This window comes from Aethalodelphis obliquidens, unplaced genomic scaffold (genome assembly GCF_003676395.1).
Source record: "Aethalodelphis obliquidens isolate GAN/ISIS:26980383/991018 unplaced genomic scaffold, ASM367639v1 scaffold19, whole genome shotgun sequence".
NCBI lineage: Eukaryota > Metazoa > Chordata > Mammalia > Artiodactyla > Delphinidae > Aethalodelphis > Aethalodelphis obliquidens.
This window is the reverse complement of record NW_020837963.1, coordinates 17,367,677-17,385,226: the sequence shown is the minus strand read 5'-3', so window position 1 is coordinate 17,385,226 and position 17,550 is coordinate 17,367,677. Positions and strand designations below refer to the sequence as shown.

The following is a 17,550-nucleotide window of genomic DNA, read 5'->3' as shown; positions in this document are numbered from 1 at the left end:
AGGAATGAAATTTGAAGCCAACGATAAGCTGATAAAGACTCAATGCTAATTTTGCATTCACTAGTTTGTAAAAAATAAAAGACTGTTCTTCCTGGGGCCTGAGTCCACACTGCATCCCTCCCCTACCACCAAGGTTATAACCAGGGGGTGAGCCCTGAGGCCTCCGTGAAGGACCTTCTGTACACTCACATCTGTCCTCTGTTCAATAGTCCAGGCCCTTCCAGGGCTCCCGAGCCTTCCAGAACCTTCCAGAATCTTCCCCATCTCCCCTTCACTGTCCACAAGTGTACTTAGGGCATCCAAATGGTGGAAAAAATTGCCTTTAACTCTGCTGCTCCTTTAGGACTACAGTCATCTCTCCTCCCCATGTTTTTAAGCTTCTTAAAAGCTGGATCGTCCGTCTCTAACCCCAGTCCCCCACCCCCTGCTCCCCCTTCCCAGCACCCCTCCCACCTCTCTCCAGTGGGTCTTCTGTTTCCATCGCTCTCCTGAAACAGCTGTCTTACAAGGGGATTACCAATTTCTGAGGACATCCAGAGCCAGGCTGCTTCACTTTTCTGCAGCAGTGGGAACCCCAGGAAACATCCCTCCTGAAACACTAGACTTTCTTGCTTCTATTGCATAAGCCTCATTCTTCCTCCCATCTTGCCGAGCAGCCCATCTGACCAGCGCCCCAGCCTTTCTTTCTCTTCCTACTTGGGTAAATCCCGGCGTGGGGCCTGGGGTAGGCCTTCTGCTCTCTCCCTCTCTCAGATCACGTCTCCTCCCGCCCAGCCTTTCTGCTTGTGTGCAGATGGTTCCAAAACCCCTACCTCCCGACCTGACAGTCCTCCCGTTTCCGTCCCACATTTCCGACTCTCTGCTGGTCACGTCCACTGGATGATCCATCACCACTTCCAACTCAGCTCTGCCTCTTACGCCCCGAAACTGCCCCCTCGCCCTGGCGTTGCCAGTCTCTGGTCACGGGGGCACCTCGTCCTGGTCCCACGTCTCAGCCACGTTTGGTTCCACCTTCTCTCTTTCTCCCACACCCAAACCCTCTCACCTCATTTCCTCCACTTCCAACTCTGTCCTCACGGTGTTGCTAGCTGTGAAATCCATGGACAGGCTACTAATTTCTTACTTGATCTGCATAAGCAGAACAGTTCTAGGTCAAGTGAACGTAAGTCAAACTTGAATCATAAAAACCGAAAGTCATGGCCCCTCAGTCAATTCCCAGACTTGGGCCAGTTTACAGCCCCAGGGCCCCTTGAATGAAGGGGAGGCTGGTTCCCCTTGAGGAAGCACCCTGCTCCACTGCCCCAAATTTATACTCTTAATCTTTCTCCCAGCTTTCCCCAAAGGGACCTATAGCCTTTCACCAGGGTGACGGCGTACTGGGGAAAAGGAAACACTAGACCTTTTGAGGACTGCTGGGCATGGGCACTGAACTGACACTAATTCCAGGAGACCCAAAGCCACCCGACTCTGGGCCACCAGTGTGACCAGGGGCTTATGGAATCAGGGGATCCCTGCAGTTTTAGCTCTGATGCCATTCCCACAGCACTTTGTGTCCCCTCCCTCTCCTGGGTGCCCCCCAGGCACCACTGGGACCTTCCTGTTCCCTGGCTCAAATCTTCAGCTGGTGCCCAGTTCTCTGGAAGAGGCCAGCCTTCCTCAGCTTGATCGTTAAAGGCTCTCCACGAAGAATCCCCCTCTCTCCCAGCCTTCATGGCTGCAAGTCCTCAACCCAATACCCTTCCCTGCATCCCCTCCATCCTGGCGTACAGTCCTCCAAACACTGTGCACCTCCCTTCTTGCTTTGCTCTTACACTGTTGCCTACACCTGGAATTTCTTTTCGGCTCCCATCTCTGGATTTGTGTGGTGCCTGTTTTTAGCACAAATATACCATGCCCCCTTTAAAACCTTTTTGATCCACTTTCACTCGTAACAACCAGGGAAATGAGCTAAAAAGTGTGGATGGATTAATTCACCAGTGTTGGGGACGGAAGGAGTCCTTCTACGAGTGGGTAGTTAACAAACTTCATAAACAAAAGATTGCCTTGTTTGTACCTGTTCTTCGGAGTCAGCATTTCTTAAATCTGCTCAAGGTGAAAGGGTGTGCTTTGTGTTTTAAAAAAAAAAAATCATATGGGAAGCGCGAAAATAAGAAATGTTCACTTTGTTTAATGCGTGAGTCTATTCCACGACAGGTGGCTTCTCGACTTGCACAAATAAAACAGAATTGTTCGGGTGAAACCTATCAGCAGAGCAGACAGGATAACGGCCAGGTGGCAGGCCCAGGAGCAGATGGGGAATATTTACTTAGGTCTTCAGTTCTTCTTGTTAAGAGTCCCTCTAATTAAGTACCTTCCCTGGATGTGAAATCAACTCCAGCATCTTTGAATACTAGTCTTTTTTTTTTAAAGGTAATTCCCAGGCCAGTTTTTCTCTTTTCAAAGTCAAGGTTAGAGTAACCAGTGTCAGTGGAATCCATGCAAGCCTGAACATCCCAAGTTTCCTTTCAGACTTTTATTCGATGTTACCGGATCTCATCGTCAAAACTGAAACAGCACAGAAATTAAACTGAAAATATTATAAATCCCAGGAATTTTTTTTTTTTTTTTTTGATGCCAGGTAAGGCAGCGCCACCCTGGGGAGTCTGTGCAGACTTTATGGTGAAGGCAGGACCTCCCGGTGATGGACTCAACTCACCCAGCGCTCTGGGGGACCAGGCAGCCTGGAACCCTTGGTGTGGCCTTGGGTTTTCAGAAAATCATGTAATTCTCCACGCAGCATTAGCCCTTGACCGTCTTTCAGTTATTCTTCTTGGACTGATGTGACTTGGATCCGTTGCTGGTTTTCTTCCCGCTTCTCTGACCACCGCATTTCCCTTTCCCTCTCCAAACAGTTATGAAGCATTCATAGAGCACCGAAGAGGGGCGGGGGGTGGGGGGGCAGAACCACGCCCACTTGCAGGGACGTCTACAAGGATGGATGAGATCGGCCCCGCCTCCGCCTCTGCTTCTTCCGTCCTAACGCTGAGCATGCGGAGTGATCCCCGAGCCCGTCCCTTTTTCTCCTTTCCTGTGCCTTCGCTCCTCCACAAAGGCTTTTATTCTCATGGCTTCCATCATAAAACTATATCCCCAGTCCGAATGTCTCATCTGAAGTTGAGTATTCTATTTCCTCTTGTTTTCTCCAAAATTCATTGGGTCCTCAGGACAGCCCACTCCCCATGAGCGCTCTCTGCCTCTGTCAGGAGTGGCATAGGTTTCCTTTTTTTTCCAGACCTGAAATCTGGGAAGCATCCTCCGTCATACATTTCTCCTCTGCACCCAGGAATCAGCGTTCAGGCTTCCTCTGACCCGCTCGTGGATTCTTTACTCTTTTGCCATTTCCACTGCCTCCGTTCTACCTGGTCCTGATGGCCGCACAGCTGCCTGACCCATCAGTGAGCTCTGCGCATCCAAGCCAACATTCCTTTCTTTAAATGCCATCTTATCAGTGTTCCTCTTGTTAAGTGGCAGAGATGACGTCTTACTCTTTTCTGTCTCTGACAGCATCTAACTCACCTCCTTGCACACAGCAGGCACATAAGCAACACTTGTTGATCTCTTGTGGCAAAAGCATAGCTGCCTTTTAGTTTGTCAGCCTCAGCTTTCCGACCTTCTTTACCTTGTGCAACGTCCAAAGGATGATCCCCGCAGTGACAGAGTCCCCAGTGTCGTAGCTGTGGGGGAAATGCAACATGGCAGACAACAGTGGAATGGATCCACAAGTTGGGAGATGAAATCAGAGAGAGCAATTCAGGAATTGGAATTATTTGATATGAGAGAAACAGAGATGGCGAGAACTTACAGGGGGAAGATTTTGGTGCCCTGGCTCTCTTGAGACAGTGGTATACACACCAATTATGCGTGTCCTTTACTACTCAGCCCTGGACTGTCTGCCTTGTATTGCCCGTGTTATTCTTATCTTGGCTTGTGTTAGAAGAGCACAGACAGAGCGCCAGGGTCACCACGGGATGCTGTTGGAGGGCACAGTCCAGGATGTCCGGGGGTTGGGATGGCCGTGACGAGCACATCTGGAGGGGGAGATGTGGACACAGGGATGGAGGTGAGGTGACCCAGACCTCCTCCTCCAAGAGGTTAAGCTTTCATCAGGTCAGACCCAGAGACAGCAAACCGTAACAGAAGAGGCAGAGGGGAGGGGACAGGAGGAAAGTTACAGGTTCAAAGTAAGTGCCGATTTCCAGGGAGGATTGTCAAGCCCCGAAACGAGTTACAGAGAAAGCCGTGGCCTCCTCTTTCCTGGAAATGCTAGAGTCGGAACAGACAACCTCTTCACAGTGGCCTGAGCAGCGACTTCTCCGGAGGCCTGAGGATGGGGCAGAGGACCTTCTGGCTCCTCATTCCCGCAGCCCGCTTATCTGGATCGCTTGGTTGGCTTTGCAGAGTTAGTTGGCTGCAGGCTGCTGCTTACTCAACCACAGAAGTGAAATTTGTTGCTGATGAGAAATAATAAAAGATCTTTCTTTTTCTAGACTTCCTCTATGGGTGTTGTTGTTTTCTTTCTAAATGCGGGAGTTTCTTTTGCTTTTCTTCCTTTCGTGGCATTCAAATTTAGCTTTTGTGTATACCCTGCTCAGTAGTTCAGAGTAAGTTGATGAGAGAAGCCAACCCAAAATATGATGGACGCTCACCATCTTCTTCAAAGATGGTGTGGAGTGTGTGTATGGATGGGAGAAGTTAGGCTGAAGATGTTCGAGAACTCACCAGCATTAACAACGGAGACCTTTGGTGATGTCAGAAATGTTACCTATTTCTTTGACTCAACAACCATTTGTGGAGCACTTACTCTGTGCCCTGCACGATGGTTGCCAGTTTCAGAAGAAACAAAAATGCATGAGACCTGATCCCTACTCCCAAGGCACTTACAACGTAGCAGGAAAGATAAACTGTGTTAACAAATCACCTTATGTATCACAAAGAGAGGATGATTCTGGTTCAAAGGAACGCTGTTGTAAGGGATGACATCATGGTGGAATTATAATAATCAATTTGAAATTCTACTTTTTCAACCTTTGTCATTTCTATCTTGGATTAGTCTGATTTTTTACCTTTTTAAAAAATTTATTTATTTATTTATTTATTTTTGGCTGCATTGGGTCTTCGTTGCTGCCCGCAGGCTTTCTCTAGTTGGGGCGAGCGGGGGCTTCTCTTGTTGTGCAGCACGGGCTCTAGGGGCACGGGCTTCAGTAGTTGTGGCACGCGGGGTCAGTAGTTGTGGCGCACGGGCTTAGTTGCTTTGCGGCATGTGGGATCTTCCCCCACCAGGGCTCGAACCCGTGTCCCCTGCGTTGGCAGGCAGATTCTTAACCACTGCACCACCAGGGAAGTCCCTGATTTTTTACTTTTTAAAAAATATTATTTCTGACTAGGTAATAGATTAGCATGGTTCGTGTACTGAAACAGTCTAGAAACATTTCATTGATGAGTTTCACTCCCACCGAGTCCCCATCTACCCCAGTTCACTACCTCCTAACTCCCTTGACACAGGTAGTTATGTATGTTAATTTCTTGAGTGCATATCCAGTGTCTCTTCATGCAAAATAAGTATATATACATTTGTATTTAAATTTTTCCTTTTTCCTACATAAAAGGCAGCCTTGTTCGTCACTTGGCCTGTTAATTTATCTCTGTATCTTGGAGACTGTAGCGTGTCAGTGCATCCTTTTTCTTTCTTCGTGGGTAGGCTACCACCTTCACAGTATGGCACTGTTTGGGGAATATCATGGTGGAATTCATTATCTATCACCACATGACAAGCTACTCCAGAACTTAGTGGCTTAAATTAAAACAATGGTTTTATTTATTCACAATTCTTTGGTGGGCTAGTTGGACTGAGTGGTTTTTCTTGTGGTTTTTCGTGGATTTACTCATACGGATGAGGTCATCTGGGAGTTTGGCTGGGCCTAGATGCTCCAGGACGGCTTCACCAACATGTCGGTGGTAGATTCCACCACCGGCTGGATTAGGTGTCTCCAGGAGACTAGCCCAGGCTTCTTCCCATGGTGACTGGATTCCAAAAGCAGAGAGGGATCATGCCCCAGTAAAAAAGGGCTTATGAAGACTCTGCTTGCAGTACGTTTGCTAATGTTCCACTGCCTAAGCAGGTCACAGGCCCAGCCCAGCATCAGTGTGGCAGGATCTACCCAAGGGAGTGAACACCAGGAAGAGGGATTTGTTGGAGGTCATTATGTAACTGTCTTCTCCACATGTTTAATTAACCACCCCTAGTGATGGGCACTTGGTTATTTCCAATCGTTTGGTACTACAGGTAATGCCTTAACAGGTAACGTTGTTCATCGGTCAGTTCATGTGTGAGCAGGATACATTACCAGAGTGTTGCTGTGGCAAAGGGTAAATGCTTTTTTAATCGTCTATCTATTCTATTTCTGTGGTGTTACTTCTCTGGTTATTTTAAACTTGTATTCTTCTGTCACTTGTGTAGGAGCTCTGAAAATGTGAAGAGTTCAGATAGGAAATACGTATAAACTGAATTAATTAGAAACTCTTTCCTAAAATAAGAAAAAGGACAAAAGCTAGACTACATATCAAATAATTTTGAATAGAGTAACATGTATTTGAATGAATGTGTCTATTATTATAATACCGCTTTACATTTCTGTTGTGTTTACAGTATAGAAACGGTTTGCTTATAGTGTCTCACTTAGTTCAAACAATTCTATGAGTTGAAAGTATAATTGGCCCCTACATATATATCAATATTATCATGTGTGTGTAGGTATAACATACATATATATTTATCTTTCTTTTCTTTTTTAAGACTCAGAGAAGTTACATGACTTGCCCCAGTAGCAGGTTATAGCCAGGCTATGTATCCAGCCCTGTGACAAGAAACTCGACCTCTTCCCATGACCTACCTCTTTCTGTAGGGACTTGTGTCATGTCTTAGCTTAGCCTCAAATGACATTCATTTGCTCCACTTGTTGATTGATGCCACGTTAATGCATCTCAGTCACATGCGGTGTCTTCTCAGGAGGCTCTTTTTTAAAAGTTAGAAATAGGTCATTTCTAAGCTCTGAATACTTGGGAAACATCCCTCAAGTTTTCTCTTGTTTTGCATGTGACATCGTGAAGTTGAGAGCTGCGTTTCCTGATCTGAGTCACTAGTAACTCTTGAAAGAGGAATTCTTTTTAAGCTCATGTGCTTGCTTTCAGCCTTCAGGAAAGAGGAGGGAGTTATTTTTAAATAAAACCTTGTCTTGGCCCTCCTGCAGCAGACATGGAAAGTAGACTGTTGAGGTTTTTTTTTTTTTTTTCATTCACACTCAGACGTTTTCATAGGGGCTTGGTCACGGCAAAGTGGGCCCCACGTACAAACCACCCACTTCCCTGCAGCTTGATTGATGAGCAAAGCTGTTCTGCCCAAGGGCAGCCTGTTTGCCGGAGCCTGGATGATGACAGGTCCGACATGCACAGATTTTAACCCAGGTATCTCGTCCCGGGGCTTCAGGCTGCGGGCCAGGACGTTTGTTCTTGAGGCAGGAGAGAGGAGGAAGGATCCACGTCGGGGGAGCAGGGCAAGCTGATTGGATCAGGAGCCACCCCACATTCCCGAAATTCCCGAAAACATGGCAGCTCAGGCCGAGGTCATCGTTGTCGAGAGAACTCCTGCTGGTGCCGGGTGCCAGGAAAAAACCTGCGGAACTGTGATATGCAGGTGAGTGGAAGGATGCTTAGGCCAAGCCTGTGCAAATAGGAGGGGCCCTGTCTGACTAAGACTCTCTGCACATCAAAGAGAGGCATACACTTAAAGGAAGAAAGAAATTGGATCCCAAGTCAACGGAACCTATGACGGAAGTTTGGAAATACAGCCAAGCAATGACACTGTAAACAGGATGCGTCGGGACCGTGTCTTTGCACGTTTGCCTCCTCGTTGCGTCCACCAGAGTGTCTGTTATAGAGTAGACTCCACGTACGTGTGGAATCCCCAAATGCTAAAGTTCAAAGTAACCTTGGAAACCATCTTGCCCAGGCTCCCCATTTTAGAGACGAGTAAACTGAGGCGCACGAAGGTTTAGGTAAACGGCCTGGGGTTGCTTGCCTGGTAGAGCCAGGTCTTCTAAATCTTAGTAAAGTTGCAGATTGTGCTGCCAACGTTCTAACGAAAGTTAAGGGAAGGAACGAGTAAATTAATTTCCTTTTAAAAGAAACTTACTTAAAAGTTACAGATGCATTCAAGTCACATAGAATGATTCACTTAATTTACTCAAACGTCTGTTGACCGTAGAGATCACTCCAGCAGGTACATCCTGTCGGGGGTGGTGGGAAAAGGGGGGTTTATAGGGATGAATTGGTTAGTGTCTTTTTTTTTTTTTCCTTTTTATATTGGAGCATAGTTGATTAATAATGTTGTGTTAGTTTCAGGTGTACAGCAAAGTGATTCAGTTATACATATACACGTATCTATTCTTTTTCCAATTCTTTTCCCATTTAGGTTATTACAGAATATTGAGCAGAGTTCCCTGTGCTATACAGTAGGTCCTTGTTGGTTATCTATTTTAAATATAGCAATGTGTACATGTCAATCCCAAACTCCCAATCTATCCCTCCCCCCTACCGTTTCCACCTGGTAACCATAAGTTTGTTCTCTATGTCTGTGAGTCTATTTCTGTTTTGTAAATAAGTTCAGTTGTATTATGTTTTTTAGATTCCACATATAAGTGACATCATATGCTATTTGTCTTTCTCTGACTTATTTCACTTAGTTTGATAATCTCCAGGTCCATCCGTGTTGCTGCAAATGGCATTATTTCATTCTTTTAATGGTTGAATAATATTGCATCGTATATATGTACCACATCTTCTTTATCCATTCATCTGTCAGTGGACAGTTAGGTTGCTCCTATGTCTTCGCTATTGTATACAGCACTGCAGTGAACACTGGGGTGTGTGTATCCTTTCGAACCATGTTTTTCTCCAGATCCCACTCCTGGGCATATATCCGGTTAGTGTCTTTTGAAAGATCTTCAGGAATCTGGCTTTCAAGACATTTTGACCATCTTGTAGAAAGTCTTACATGTCAGTGTTAGATGAAACAAGTGGACTTTCCTTAGAGTGATTTGTTATCCGCTCGGGGTGCAGATAGCCTGGTGGGGAAGATTCAGCCCGAAGCTGGGCATTGTCTTTGTGCCCTGTGGTGAACTGGATATCCGCGCAGCGGAGGAGCAGAAGTCTTTAAGCAAGAGGCCCCGATCTTGCGCTTGATTCCTCTGCAGTGCAGCAGGCTTACTGCCCGATTCAGGCAGAAGGTGCCTGACTTGTCCCAAACCCCTGCTCCATGGGGCCTAGGGCTCAGCGGATTCAGACTTTCAGGCGAACGCCACCCCTTCCTTCAAAGCTTGGGTTTTCTTCCATCACGTGGTGCACTGTCAATTTTCTATCCTCTTTTGCTCTTGACTGTCTGAGACGGCAGGGAGAAACTTTCGCAAGTGCCTTCACAGAGGCATCTGCCCGAATCTGTTGTCATGAATAAATTCTGACACCTGACAAAAGAGTGACGAGACTAACTTTCCTCTACGAGGGGGAAGGGGTAAGTGGTTAGCCCCCTTTTTTGGCTGTAAATCAGGTGTTGTTCTGCCAGCCATTGCGAACATGTTACAAGTCCATTTATCAATACCTACAGCACTGCCTCATATTTGGTTTCCTGTGTCGTAAAGAAAAACCTGCGGATTACTGAAAGTAGGGATTCCAACGAAATGTGGGTTCTACTTCGCTAGATTTGGGGTGAGAGGCTGTGTAACTCTAAGAATACCGGTAGTGGTATCTATCTACGTTCTAAGAATTAGGGAGGCGAGGTTTGTGCCGAATTAAATCACCCTGTCTTATCTGTGAGGCTTCCTGCAGAACGAAGGCAAAAATAAACCCAAACAAACAAAACAGGAACATGTTTGAAAACAGTGAGGTGTGTGCTTCCCGAGCAGTAAAGATCTTGAAACGGTCCTTGAAACTTTCCTTGCAGACCTGCTTGCTTGCTTGAAAGATGCTTTTTTGTGGCGGGAGGGTGTTGTTTTGTTGTTACTGTTTTGGTTTTGGTTCTTACTACCATATTTATCCCGTGTGTGGTTGCAGATGTCAGGGTTTTCTTGATAAAAAGGGGAGGGGAGATAAGATGCCACCGCCCGCAGCACGGCGTAGGTGGGATGAGCCCAGCTAGCCGTGTGTGTGTGTGTGTGTGTGTGTGTGTGTGTGTGTGTGTGTGTGTGTGTCTCTATGCGTCTATCTGTATGTATGTCTGTGTGTGTCTGTATGTGTCTCTGTCTTGGTGTGTATGTGTGTCCATGTGTCTCTGTGAGTCTCTGTGTATGTCTGTGTTTGTGTGTATATGTATGTCTGTGTGCTTCTCTGTGTGTCTCTGTGTGTTTGTGTGTTCACGTGCCTGTCTGTGTGTATCTGTGTGTGTCTGTGTGTACCTCTGTGTGTGTCTCTGTGTGTTTGTGTGCCCGTGCGCCTGTGTGTGTTTGTGTATCCGTGTGTCTGTGTGTCTCTGAATGTTTGTGTGTCCGCCTGTCTGTGTGTGTCTGTGTGTGTTTGTGTGTCCATGTGTGTCTGTGTGTGTTGGCGCGGACGCAGGTACCTAGGATTTTCAGGCTAAACCTTCCTCAGCATCACTGTTCTCTTTTCCTCTAACGGAAACTACTTCACTTTGTTGTGAAAGCAAACACAGTGACTTTCTTACAAAATAAAGACCAAATAATCTGAAACGCTCAAATAAAATCTACCTTATGACCCAATATTAAAAACATAGACATTTTCCCTGGAGAAATCCCCACCCCGGGCTGAGGAGGACAGGCCGGTTTAGCTGGAGTTTCTTGCTTGTGTTTCTTTTCCACGCCCTGCCCCCATTTGCCAACGAGAGATGCTGTCTCACCGACTACGCATACCACCTCTCCGTATCTGCCCGGTAATGAATGGCTTTCATTTGAACTTAAAACACGTGGTGGTGATGGGAGAAGGGTGAGGATGAGAGCTTGGACATGACATTATCTCGTGGAAGCTTTCCTCCCTGCCTCCCCCTCTCTCCATCGCTGTTCCTGTCGTTACCCTGGCTTCCCAGACGTGAGCTCGCAAAGGCCAGCCCTAGCAGTGATTGTCAGCTCCCAGGCAGTGTCCCTCGGAGGCAGCCCCCAACCCCCCGCCCCCTGCTAGTAATTTCACAGAAAGTTTGGCAATAGTTTGGCTTCCCAACGCCTCCTGCCCGATTGCCGCAGAAGGTGGTACCATGAGAGCTCCCGGGTCCTGAGTTCTCACCACATGATAGTCACAGTGCTAGGGGCTTGCCTTGCACTATCTGAGTCCCGAAGACCGCAGGCAGGTACGGGCATTTTCCTCATTTTCAGACGAGGGGACCGAAGCTCAGAGAAAGTGAATGGTCTGTGGCCGATAGCACAGCTCCGAAGGGCCAGCCTGGGGCTTGAGCCCGGGGTGGACTCTGAAGGCCAAGCTCTCGGACACTGCAGCATCCTTGGAAGAAGCCAGGCCCTTTCAACCCTTATGAATTTGGCAGCCACGTGTCACCAAGCCATAGCTTTCTTACCTGCTTTAGGAAAATGTTACTTTTTCTCACCTGGTTTGATATCATCCTCCTATTTCCTCTTCTAAGAAATCAAAACAAGGGAAAGATAGGGCTTCCCTGGTGGCGCAGTGGTTGAGAGTCCGCCTGCTGATGCAGGGGACACGGGTTCGTGCCCCGGTCCGGGAAGATCCCACATGCCGCGGAGCGGCTGGGCCCGTGAGCCATGGCCGCCGAGCCTGCGCGTCCCGAGCCTGTGCTCCGCAACGGGAGGGGCCGCAGGGGGGAGGGGCCCCCCAACCCCACAAAAAAAAAAAAAAAAAAACAAGGGAAAGATAGATTTGAAGAATTGTTCTTGGCCACTTCTCGTTGTGAGGTGCAGTCTGGGAGATAGAGGTTAGATGCTAAAAAAATGGGATTATATGAATTATATATATTTATATATATATAAATGATTAAGAAGAAAAATTGGTGCAACGTGGACTTAAGAAATCCAGGAAATCCAAGCCAAGGGGAAGTCATGGCTGTAATGCTTCAGGTTCCTCTGTGCCCCAGCCTTCGGGGAGGCCGTTTGGATTTCACCCCGTGTGATAAAGGCCCGTGTGATTCTTTCTTGCTGCCTGAGTTAACGAAGCATCTTAACAGTACGAAATGCTCGGCTCTCGTTAATTTTCCATAGGCCCAGTTGACTTTGATCGTTTCATTTGAAGGCCCCAAAAGACCATATAGAGGGAGAAACCATCACATTCTATCTCTTCCTCCAGTATGTGTATTTCAATCCCAAATGATGCCTTTCAATCAGGAAAAAGGTTTTAGGAACCAAATGACTAAGTTACACAACTAAACTTTCCCCCTCCTCCTTCATTAATAATTATTATTGACTCTCTTCTCGGCTAAAACTCATTTCAAAATCTGCACAAATGAACTTTTTCCAGAACTGAACCTTTTAAAGGCTATATTTGAAATGTCTTGAAGCCTAAGAGAATAGCTTCTAAACAAGTGACACATTGATTTCCTCTTACCCTGAATTATTTCTCGCCTGATTTTCCTGAGGTTGTTCCTGAAACATTCTTTGTGGTTCACTGAACACAAAAAACAAGCTGTGTACCAGGTCTGGTGGGCGGTGGAGTGGAGGTAGTTCTAGGGGTTTTCATGGAGCATAACTTTTGTGGAGGAAATAAGACGCTTCGACAAATAGCCGAAAGGTAACGTAGAGGATTGTCAAGTGCTGTAATTTTAAAGCTGATTATTACAGACCTAAAAGCTGGTTAAATTACAGTTTTATTGAATGCTAACGAACTATTACTCCCCTCCTGCACAGAATTTTTTAAACTCTTTACTTCCTCTGGCTTATAATTACGGTGACCACTTTTTCCATACCAATAATTAAGACACATGATCTGACAAAGGATTCTTGTACCACTTCTAGGTGTGAGACCACCCATAGCTAGATTTTTTTTTTTAAGCAGGCTTTTTGAGGCCGGCTCTATAAAAAATAGAGGTTTGTTAAATAGGTGTGTTTTTAGACTTTTCATTAAAACCCCACCGTACAAACAGTATTTTATTTTGTATCTGAATCCACATGTTATATCCTAAAGCACAATTTTACAGCCTAAGGGTGTGTGTTAGCCTATTCATAAAAACATACTGCTGGATGGAGTAATAATACCTGCCATTATCCAGGTATAATAAAAAGGTCCCAAGGGGTCTGCTCCAGGTCTTTAATTTTCCTTTTGAAGATAAAGCTCCTTATTTCACTTTCAAGGTTCAATGTTTTTGAACCTTGCAAATGATTACCGTTGAGGCGTGCCAGATGTGAGCAATTGTGAGCAGTAGTTCTTGAAAAGAGGGTGAAGGAGTGACTTTTTCTTCCTTATTTGCTCCCCTTTATCATCTGTGGTTTCTGTACGTGTAATTTTTCACAACAGCAAGGCCATGTGGATGGATACCGGCCGGGCTGCTCTAGTCCAGGCATTGGGACTTTTGAACTTTCAGAGATAAAATAGGCCAGTGTTGATCATTTGAACTCGTTGAAACCAAGGCCTGCTTGGCCAAATATTAAACAACTTAACCCGGAGCCACACTGCTTGTTGGTGGCAGACCCAGCTCTCCGACCAGGGTAGGTTTCTCTTCCCCAGTATGATATTTTCTTCTGTTCGGGACTCACTCAGGTCAATTCCCAACCACTCTGATGTCGGGGCAGCCCCAGCCCTGGAGAGGCAATGACAGGAGAGGTGGCCTTGTGGGCACCCTCAGGCTGACCCTCAGCTATCTGGAAGTTGAGTTCAAGGCTGGTTATATTATGGTGGTTCCCACTTTCCTGGGGATCACTGACCTGCTGATCCGGGAGCCCTTGGGACCAGACTTTTCCCATTGATTTGAGGTTGAAGTATCACAATAGATAGAGGTTGAAGTATCACAACTGCTCTCTCCAATAGATGATTCTGATCACTTATTTTATAAGAAGGCTGCATTTATAAGTTGATTGTCTGAATGCACTTTCAGAATACATCTCTTCCATCAAAAACATACAAGACAATTCAGCTATTAAGATAATTGACCTTTAAATTTAACCTTGTGTCACTGTAACCTCTCATTCATTCATTCAGTGACTATTCATTGAGCACCTACTGTAAGGCAAGCCTTCTTCTGGGTGTTGAAGATACAGCTCTGAACAGAGAAAAATTCCAGCCCTTTTGCTGAAATGCCATTGGATGGCGTTAATAAATGTGCCCCCCAAATTAAAACTCTTAGCTTGCTAAAAATGTGGATTGCCATGGAAGCAGCACACTGAAGGAATAGTGAGCTGACAGTAATTGGGTATCTACAACTTTGCCATGTGCTGTGTTGGGTACTTTATCTCATATAATCATCATAACAACCCTGTGAAAGATGGATGTGATTATCTTTATTTTTTACAGATGAGGAACCAAGGTTTAGGAATGTAATCTGTCTTGCTCAAGGTCAGGCCAGTAAGGAAATCAATCTACATTGGTCTCACTAACATGCGAGATGTGATCATATCATTTGAGAACCATGTATTTGATGTCTGGCCACCGTACTATCATGGAAAGATAGGTTGAGAAACCTTAGGGCACATTTTTGCCAATGTTAATAATATATATCTAGTAATGTTATTTCACCGGCCTCATTTGAAATATTTGAAATTTAGTTATTAAGTCCATGTTCCATTTATGTCTATTTATTTAAGTTTCTGAATAGCAGTAATCACTGTAATACCCTCTCCTTTCATAACAAGCATCTTTCCCTAGAACACCTCACCCCAGATTAGCTGTTTGATGACCACAATGACATGTGCTTCTCAGATAACACAGGACCTTGCATTTGGCTCAGAGCTTAGTGGTTGACTGCTAAAAATAAGTCTTTAATGGTTGATGGGGGCATTCATCGTGGGGGGCTGATACTTGGGAGTTTGCTTCTTCGTATCATGAAACGTGTTTATGTATAGCTGCAGAATTGACGAACCTCGTTTCTTTGATGAAATGCATTAAGGATTTCAGAGATATTTTTGTCCCCAGAAGTCGTTCACAGAAGTATGGGATCTGCTAGTGCTTGGGGACCCAAATCCTTCTGTGTGTCTCAACCCAGAGAGGAGACTGGGGCCGTATTTCTGGGGAAGAGTGAGAGGCGGGATTACGTCTGGAAGTTGGGACAGCGGCAGGGGGAAGGTCTTTTGCTGACGTTGGTCTCGACCAAACAAGGGTTGATATCCTGGCCTGTGCTGTGGCCGTGGTGTCACAGGCTGATGTCATCCCAGGAACCCAGCTGCCCTCAACGCTTCTCACTGATTGGGGGAGGGGGATCCAGGGACAGGGGCTCTTCAGCTGCCCCCTCTCCCCACTGTCTCTGGTCGTCTCTCTAGTTCGGGGTCTTTGCAGAAGAGTTTTTCTTCAGTTCCTCTGATCACCCCCAATACTTCCCGTCACGCTTACGGGAATCCCCAGACTCCTCGTCCTGATTTACAAAGTGTTTCACCACCTGACCCCTTCGCAACTCTCAGGTCCGTGGCTCACGAGCCACGTGGGCTGATTCCTGACCCGTAACAGCAAGCTCACCTCTTAGGGCCTTTGCTACCTGTGTCTTCTGCTGGGATTATCGTCCTCCTAATTGTCCTGGGACTGCTCCTTCTGGCCTTTCAAGTCCCTGTTTAAATGTCACATCCTCAGAGAAGCTCCCCCTGACCACCCGGTCCTCCCCACCCCTATCACCCTACTTTCATCTTCTGGATGTTTTCATATTATATAGTCAGTGCTTGGCGTGTTTATCCTTTCAGCTCCGCGAAAGCAGGGACCATGCGTGTCTTATTCTCTACAACACCTCCCAGCACCCAGGGCAGCGGCACATAGTAGTGGATTGAACAGCTGTCAGATGAAGGAAGGAGGTCCTCAAACTGTAGGTGACTTAAATATCGCAAGCTATGTTTTCAGGAGTTTTTTTATTGGAGCATAGTTGATTTACAACGTTGTGTTACTTTCTGCTATACAGCACAGTGAATCAGTTATACATATACATATACCCACTCTTTTTTAGACTCTTTTCCCATATAGGTCATTATGGAGTATTGCGTAGAGTTCCCTGTGCTCTACAGTAGGTCCTTATTAGTCATCTATTTTACATCTAGCAGTGTGTATATGTCAATCCCAATCTTCCAATGTATCCTTCCCCTCCTTACCCTCCCCGTTAACCATAAGATTGTTTTCGACGTCTGTAACTCTATTTCTGTTTTGTAAATAAGTTCATTTGTACCATTTTTTTAGATTCCACATATAAGCGATATCATACGATATTTGTCCTGCCCTGTCTGACTTACGTCACCCAGTATGACAATCTCTAGGGCCATCCATGTTGTGGCAAATGGCATTATTTCATTCTTTTCTTTATGGCTGAGTAATATTCCATTGTATATATGTACCACATCTTCTTTATCCATTCATCTGTCGATGGACACTTAGGCTGTTCCCATGTCTTGGCTATCATAAATAGTGCTGCAATGAACACTGGGGTGCATATATCTTTTCAAATTATGGTTTTCTCCAGATATATGCCCACAAGTGGAATTGCTGGATCATACGGTAGCTCTATTTTTAGTTTTTTAAGGAACCTCCATGCTGTTCTCCATAGTGGCTGTTTTAGGTTATTTTTTAAATAATGCAAAAGAAATAAAAGCCAGGTCCTTTTTTTTCAAAATTGCGTACTCACCTCAACATTTAGCTCCTTCTGATTGGTCAGAGATGAATCAGTCATATACAACAGCCTGTCCTAAGGGGATCCAAACACGCTGCTCGTTTACGCTTTGCAAACAAACTATCCTAAAACCGTACTCCCTGGCAGTGATTTCAGAATCTCCACTTAATGCATCAGGAAACTGGAGGGCTCATCCTGGACTTCAGGACTGGTTTCACTTCTTCTGTAAGCAGCTGCTCTGTACGGATACCCACAGTGAGTGATTTCCCTGAAACCTGCCTCAGATGCTCAAATAGAGTTTGATGGATTTGACACACACAAAAAGCACTTTTTCATTTCGAGTAAGTTAGTGGTGACACTATTGAATACAAATGATAAGTTCCTGAATATCCTGGAACCTCATGAAAATTTTTCTGGCTAGAAAGTGGGATACAGTCAAAGATAGGCCTATCATAGACCTACCAAGGGGATTTATAGCTACTAAAAGACAGATTCTTAAAGTGGTTTCATTTGCTGGGACATCCCCATGGTTTCTAGAGCTTGGAAACCATCACCAGGGTCTTGACCTTCAGAAAGGGGGCTGGGAGAAAAAGGCCTTCTTCCCTTGCAGGGGGAAGGGATGGTACAGGGGTTGTGGGCCTGCTTTCTGAAAAATGAGATGTGGTCTCTGGTGAGTAGAGACTTAACTCTCACAATACTGTTGGTGTCTGGCTTCTGATGCTTTATGGAACATGTCTTTGTGCTTGGAGGTGTAACCTTATTAA

The 17,550-nt window shown here is 45.7% G+C and overlaps 1 protein-coding gene across 2 annotated transcripts in view; it reads left to right on the top strand.

Annotated features, from left to right (window-relative positions):
- The window catches only part of BCL2 (BCL2 apoptosis regulator), a 183,024-nt gene that overhangs the window by 102,441 nt on the left and 63,033 nt on the right, over positions 1-17,550 (top strand). The window contains exon 3 of one of the 2 annotated variants that reach the window (XM_027118705.1): positions 7,523-8,436. The exons of the other annotated variant lie outside the window; for it this stretch is intronic. Coding sequence (XP_026974506.1) covers positions 7,523-7,549 — 27 coding nt within the window. The 3' untranslated portion in view covers positions 7,550-8,436. Of the gene's footprint in view, positions 1-7,522; positions 8,437-17,550 lie in introns of those variants that run through there. 2 annotated transcript variants of the gene reach the window in all.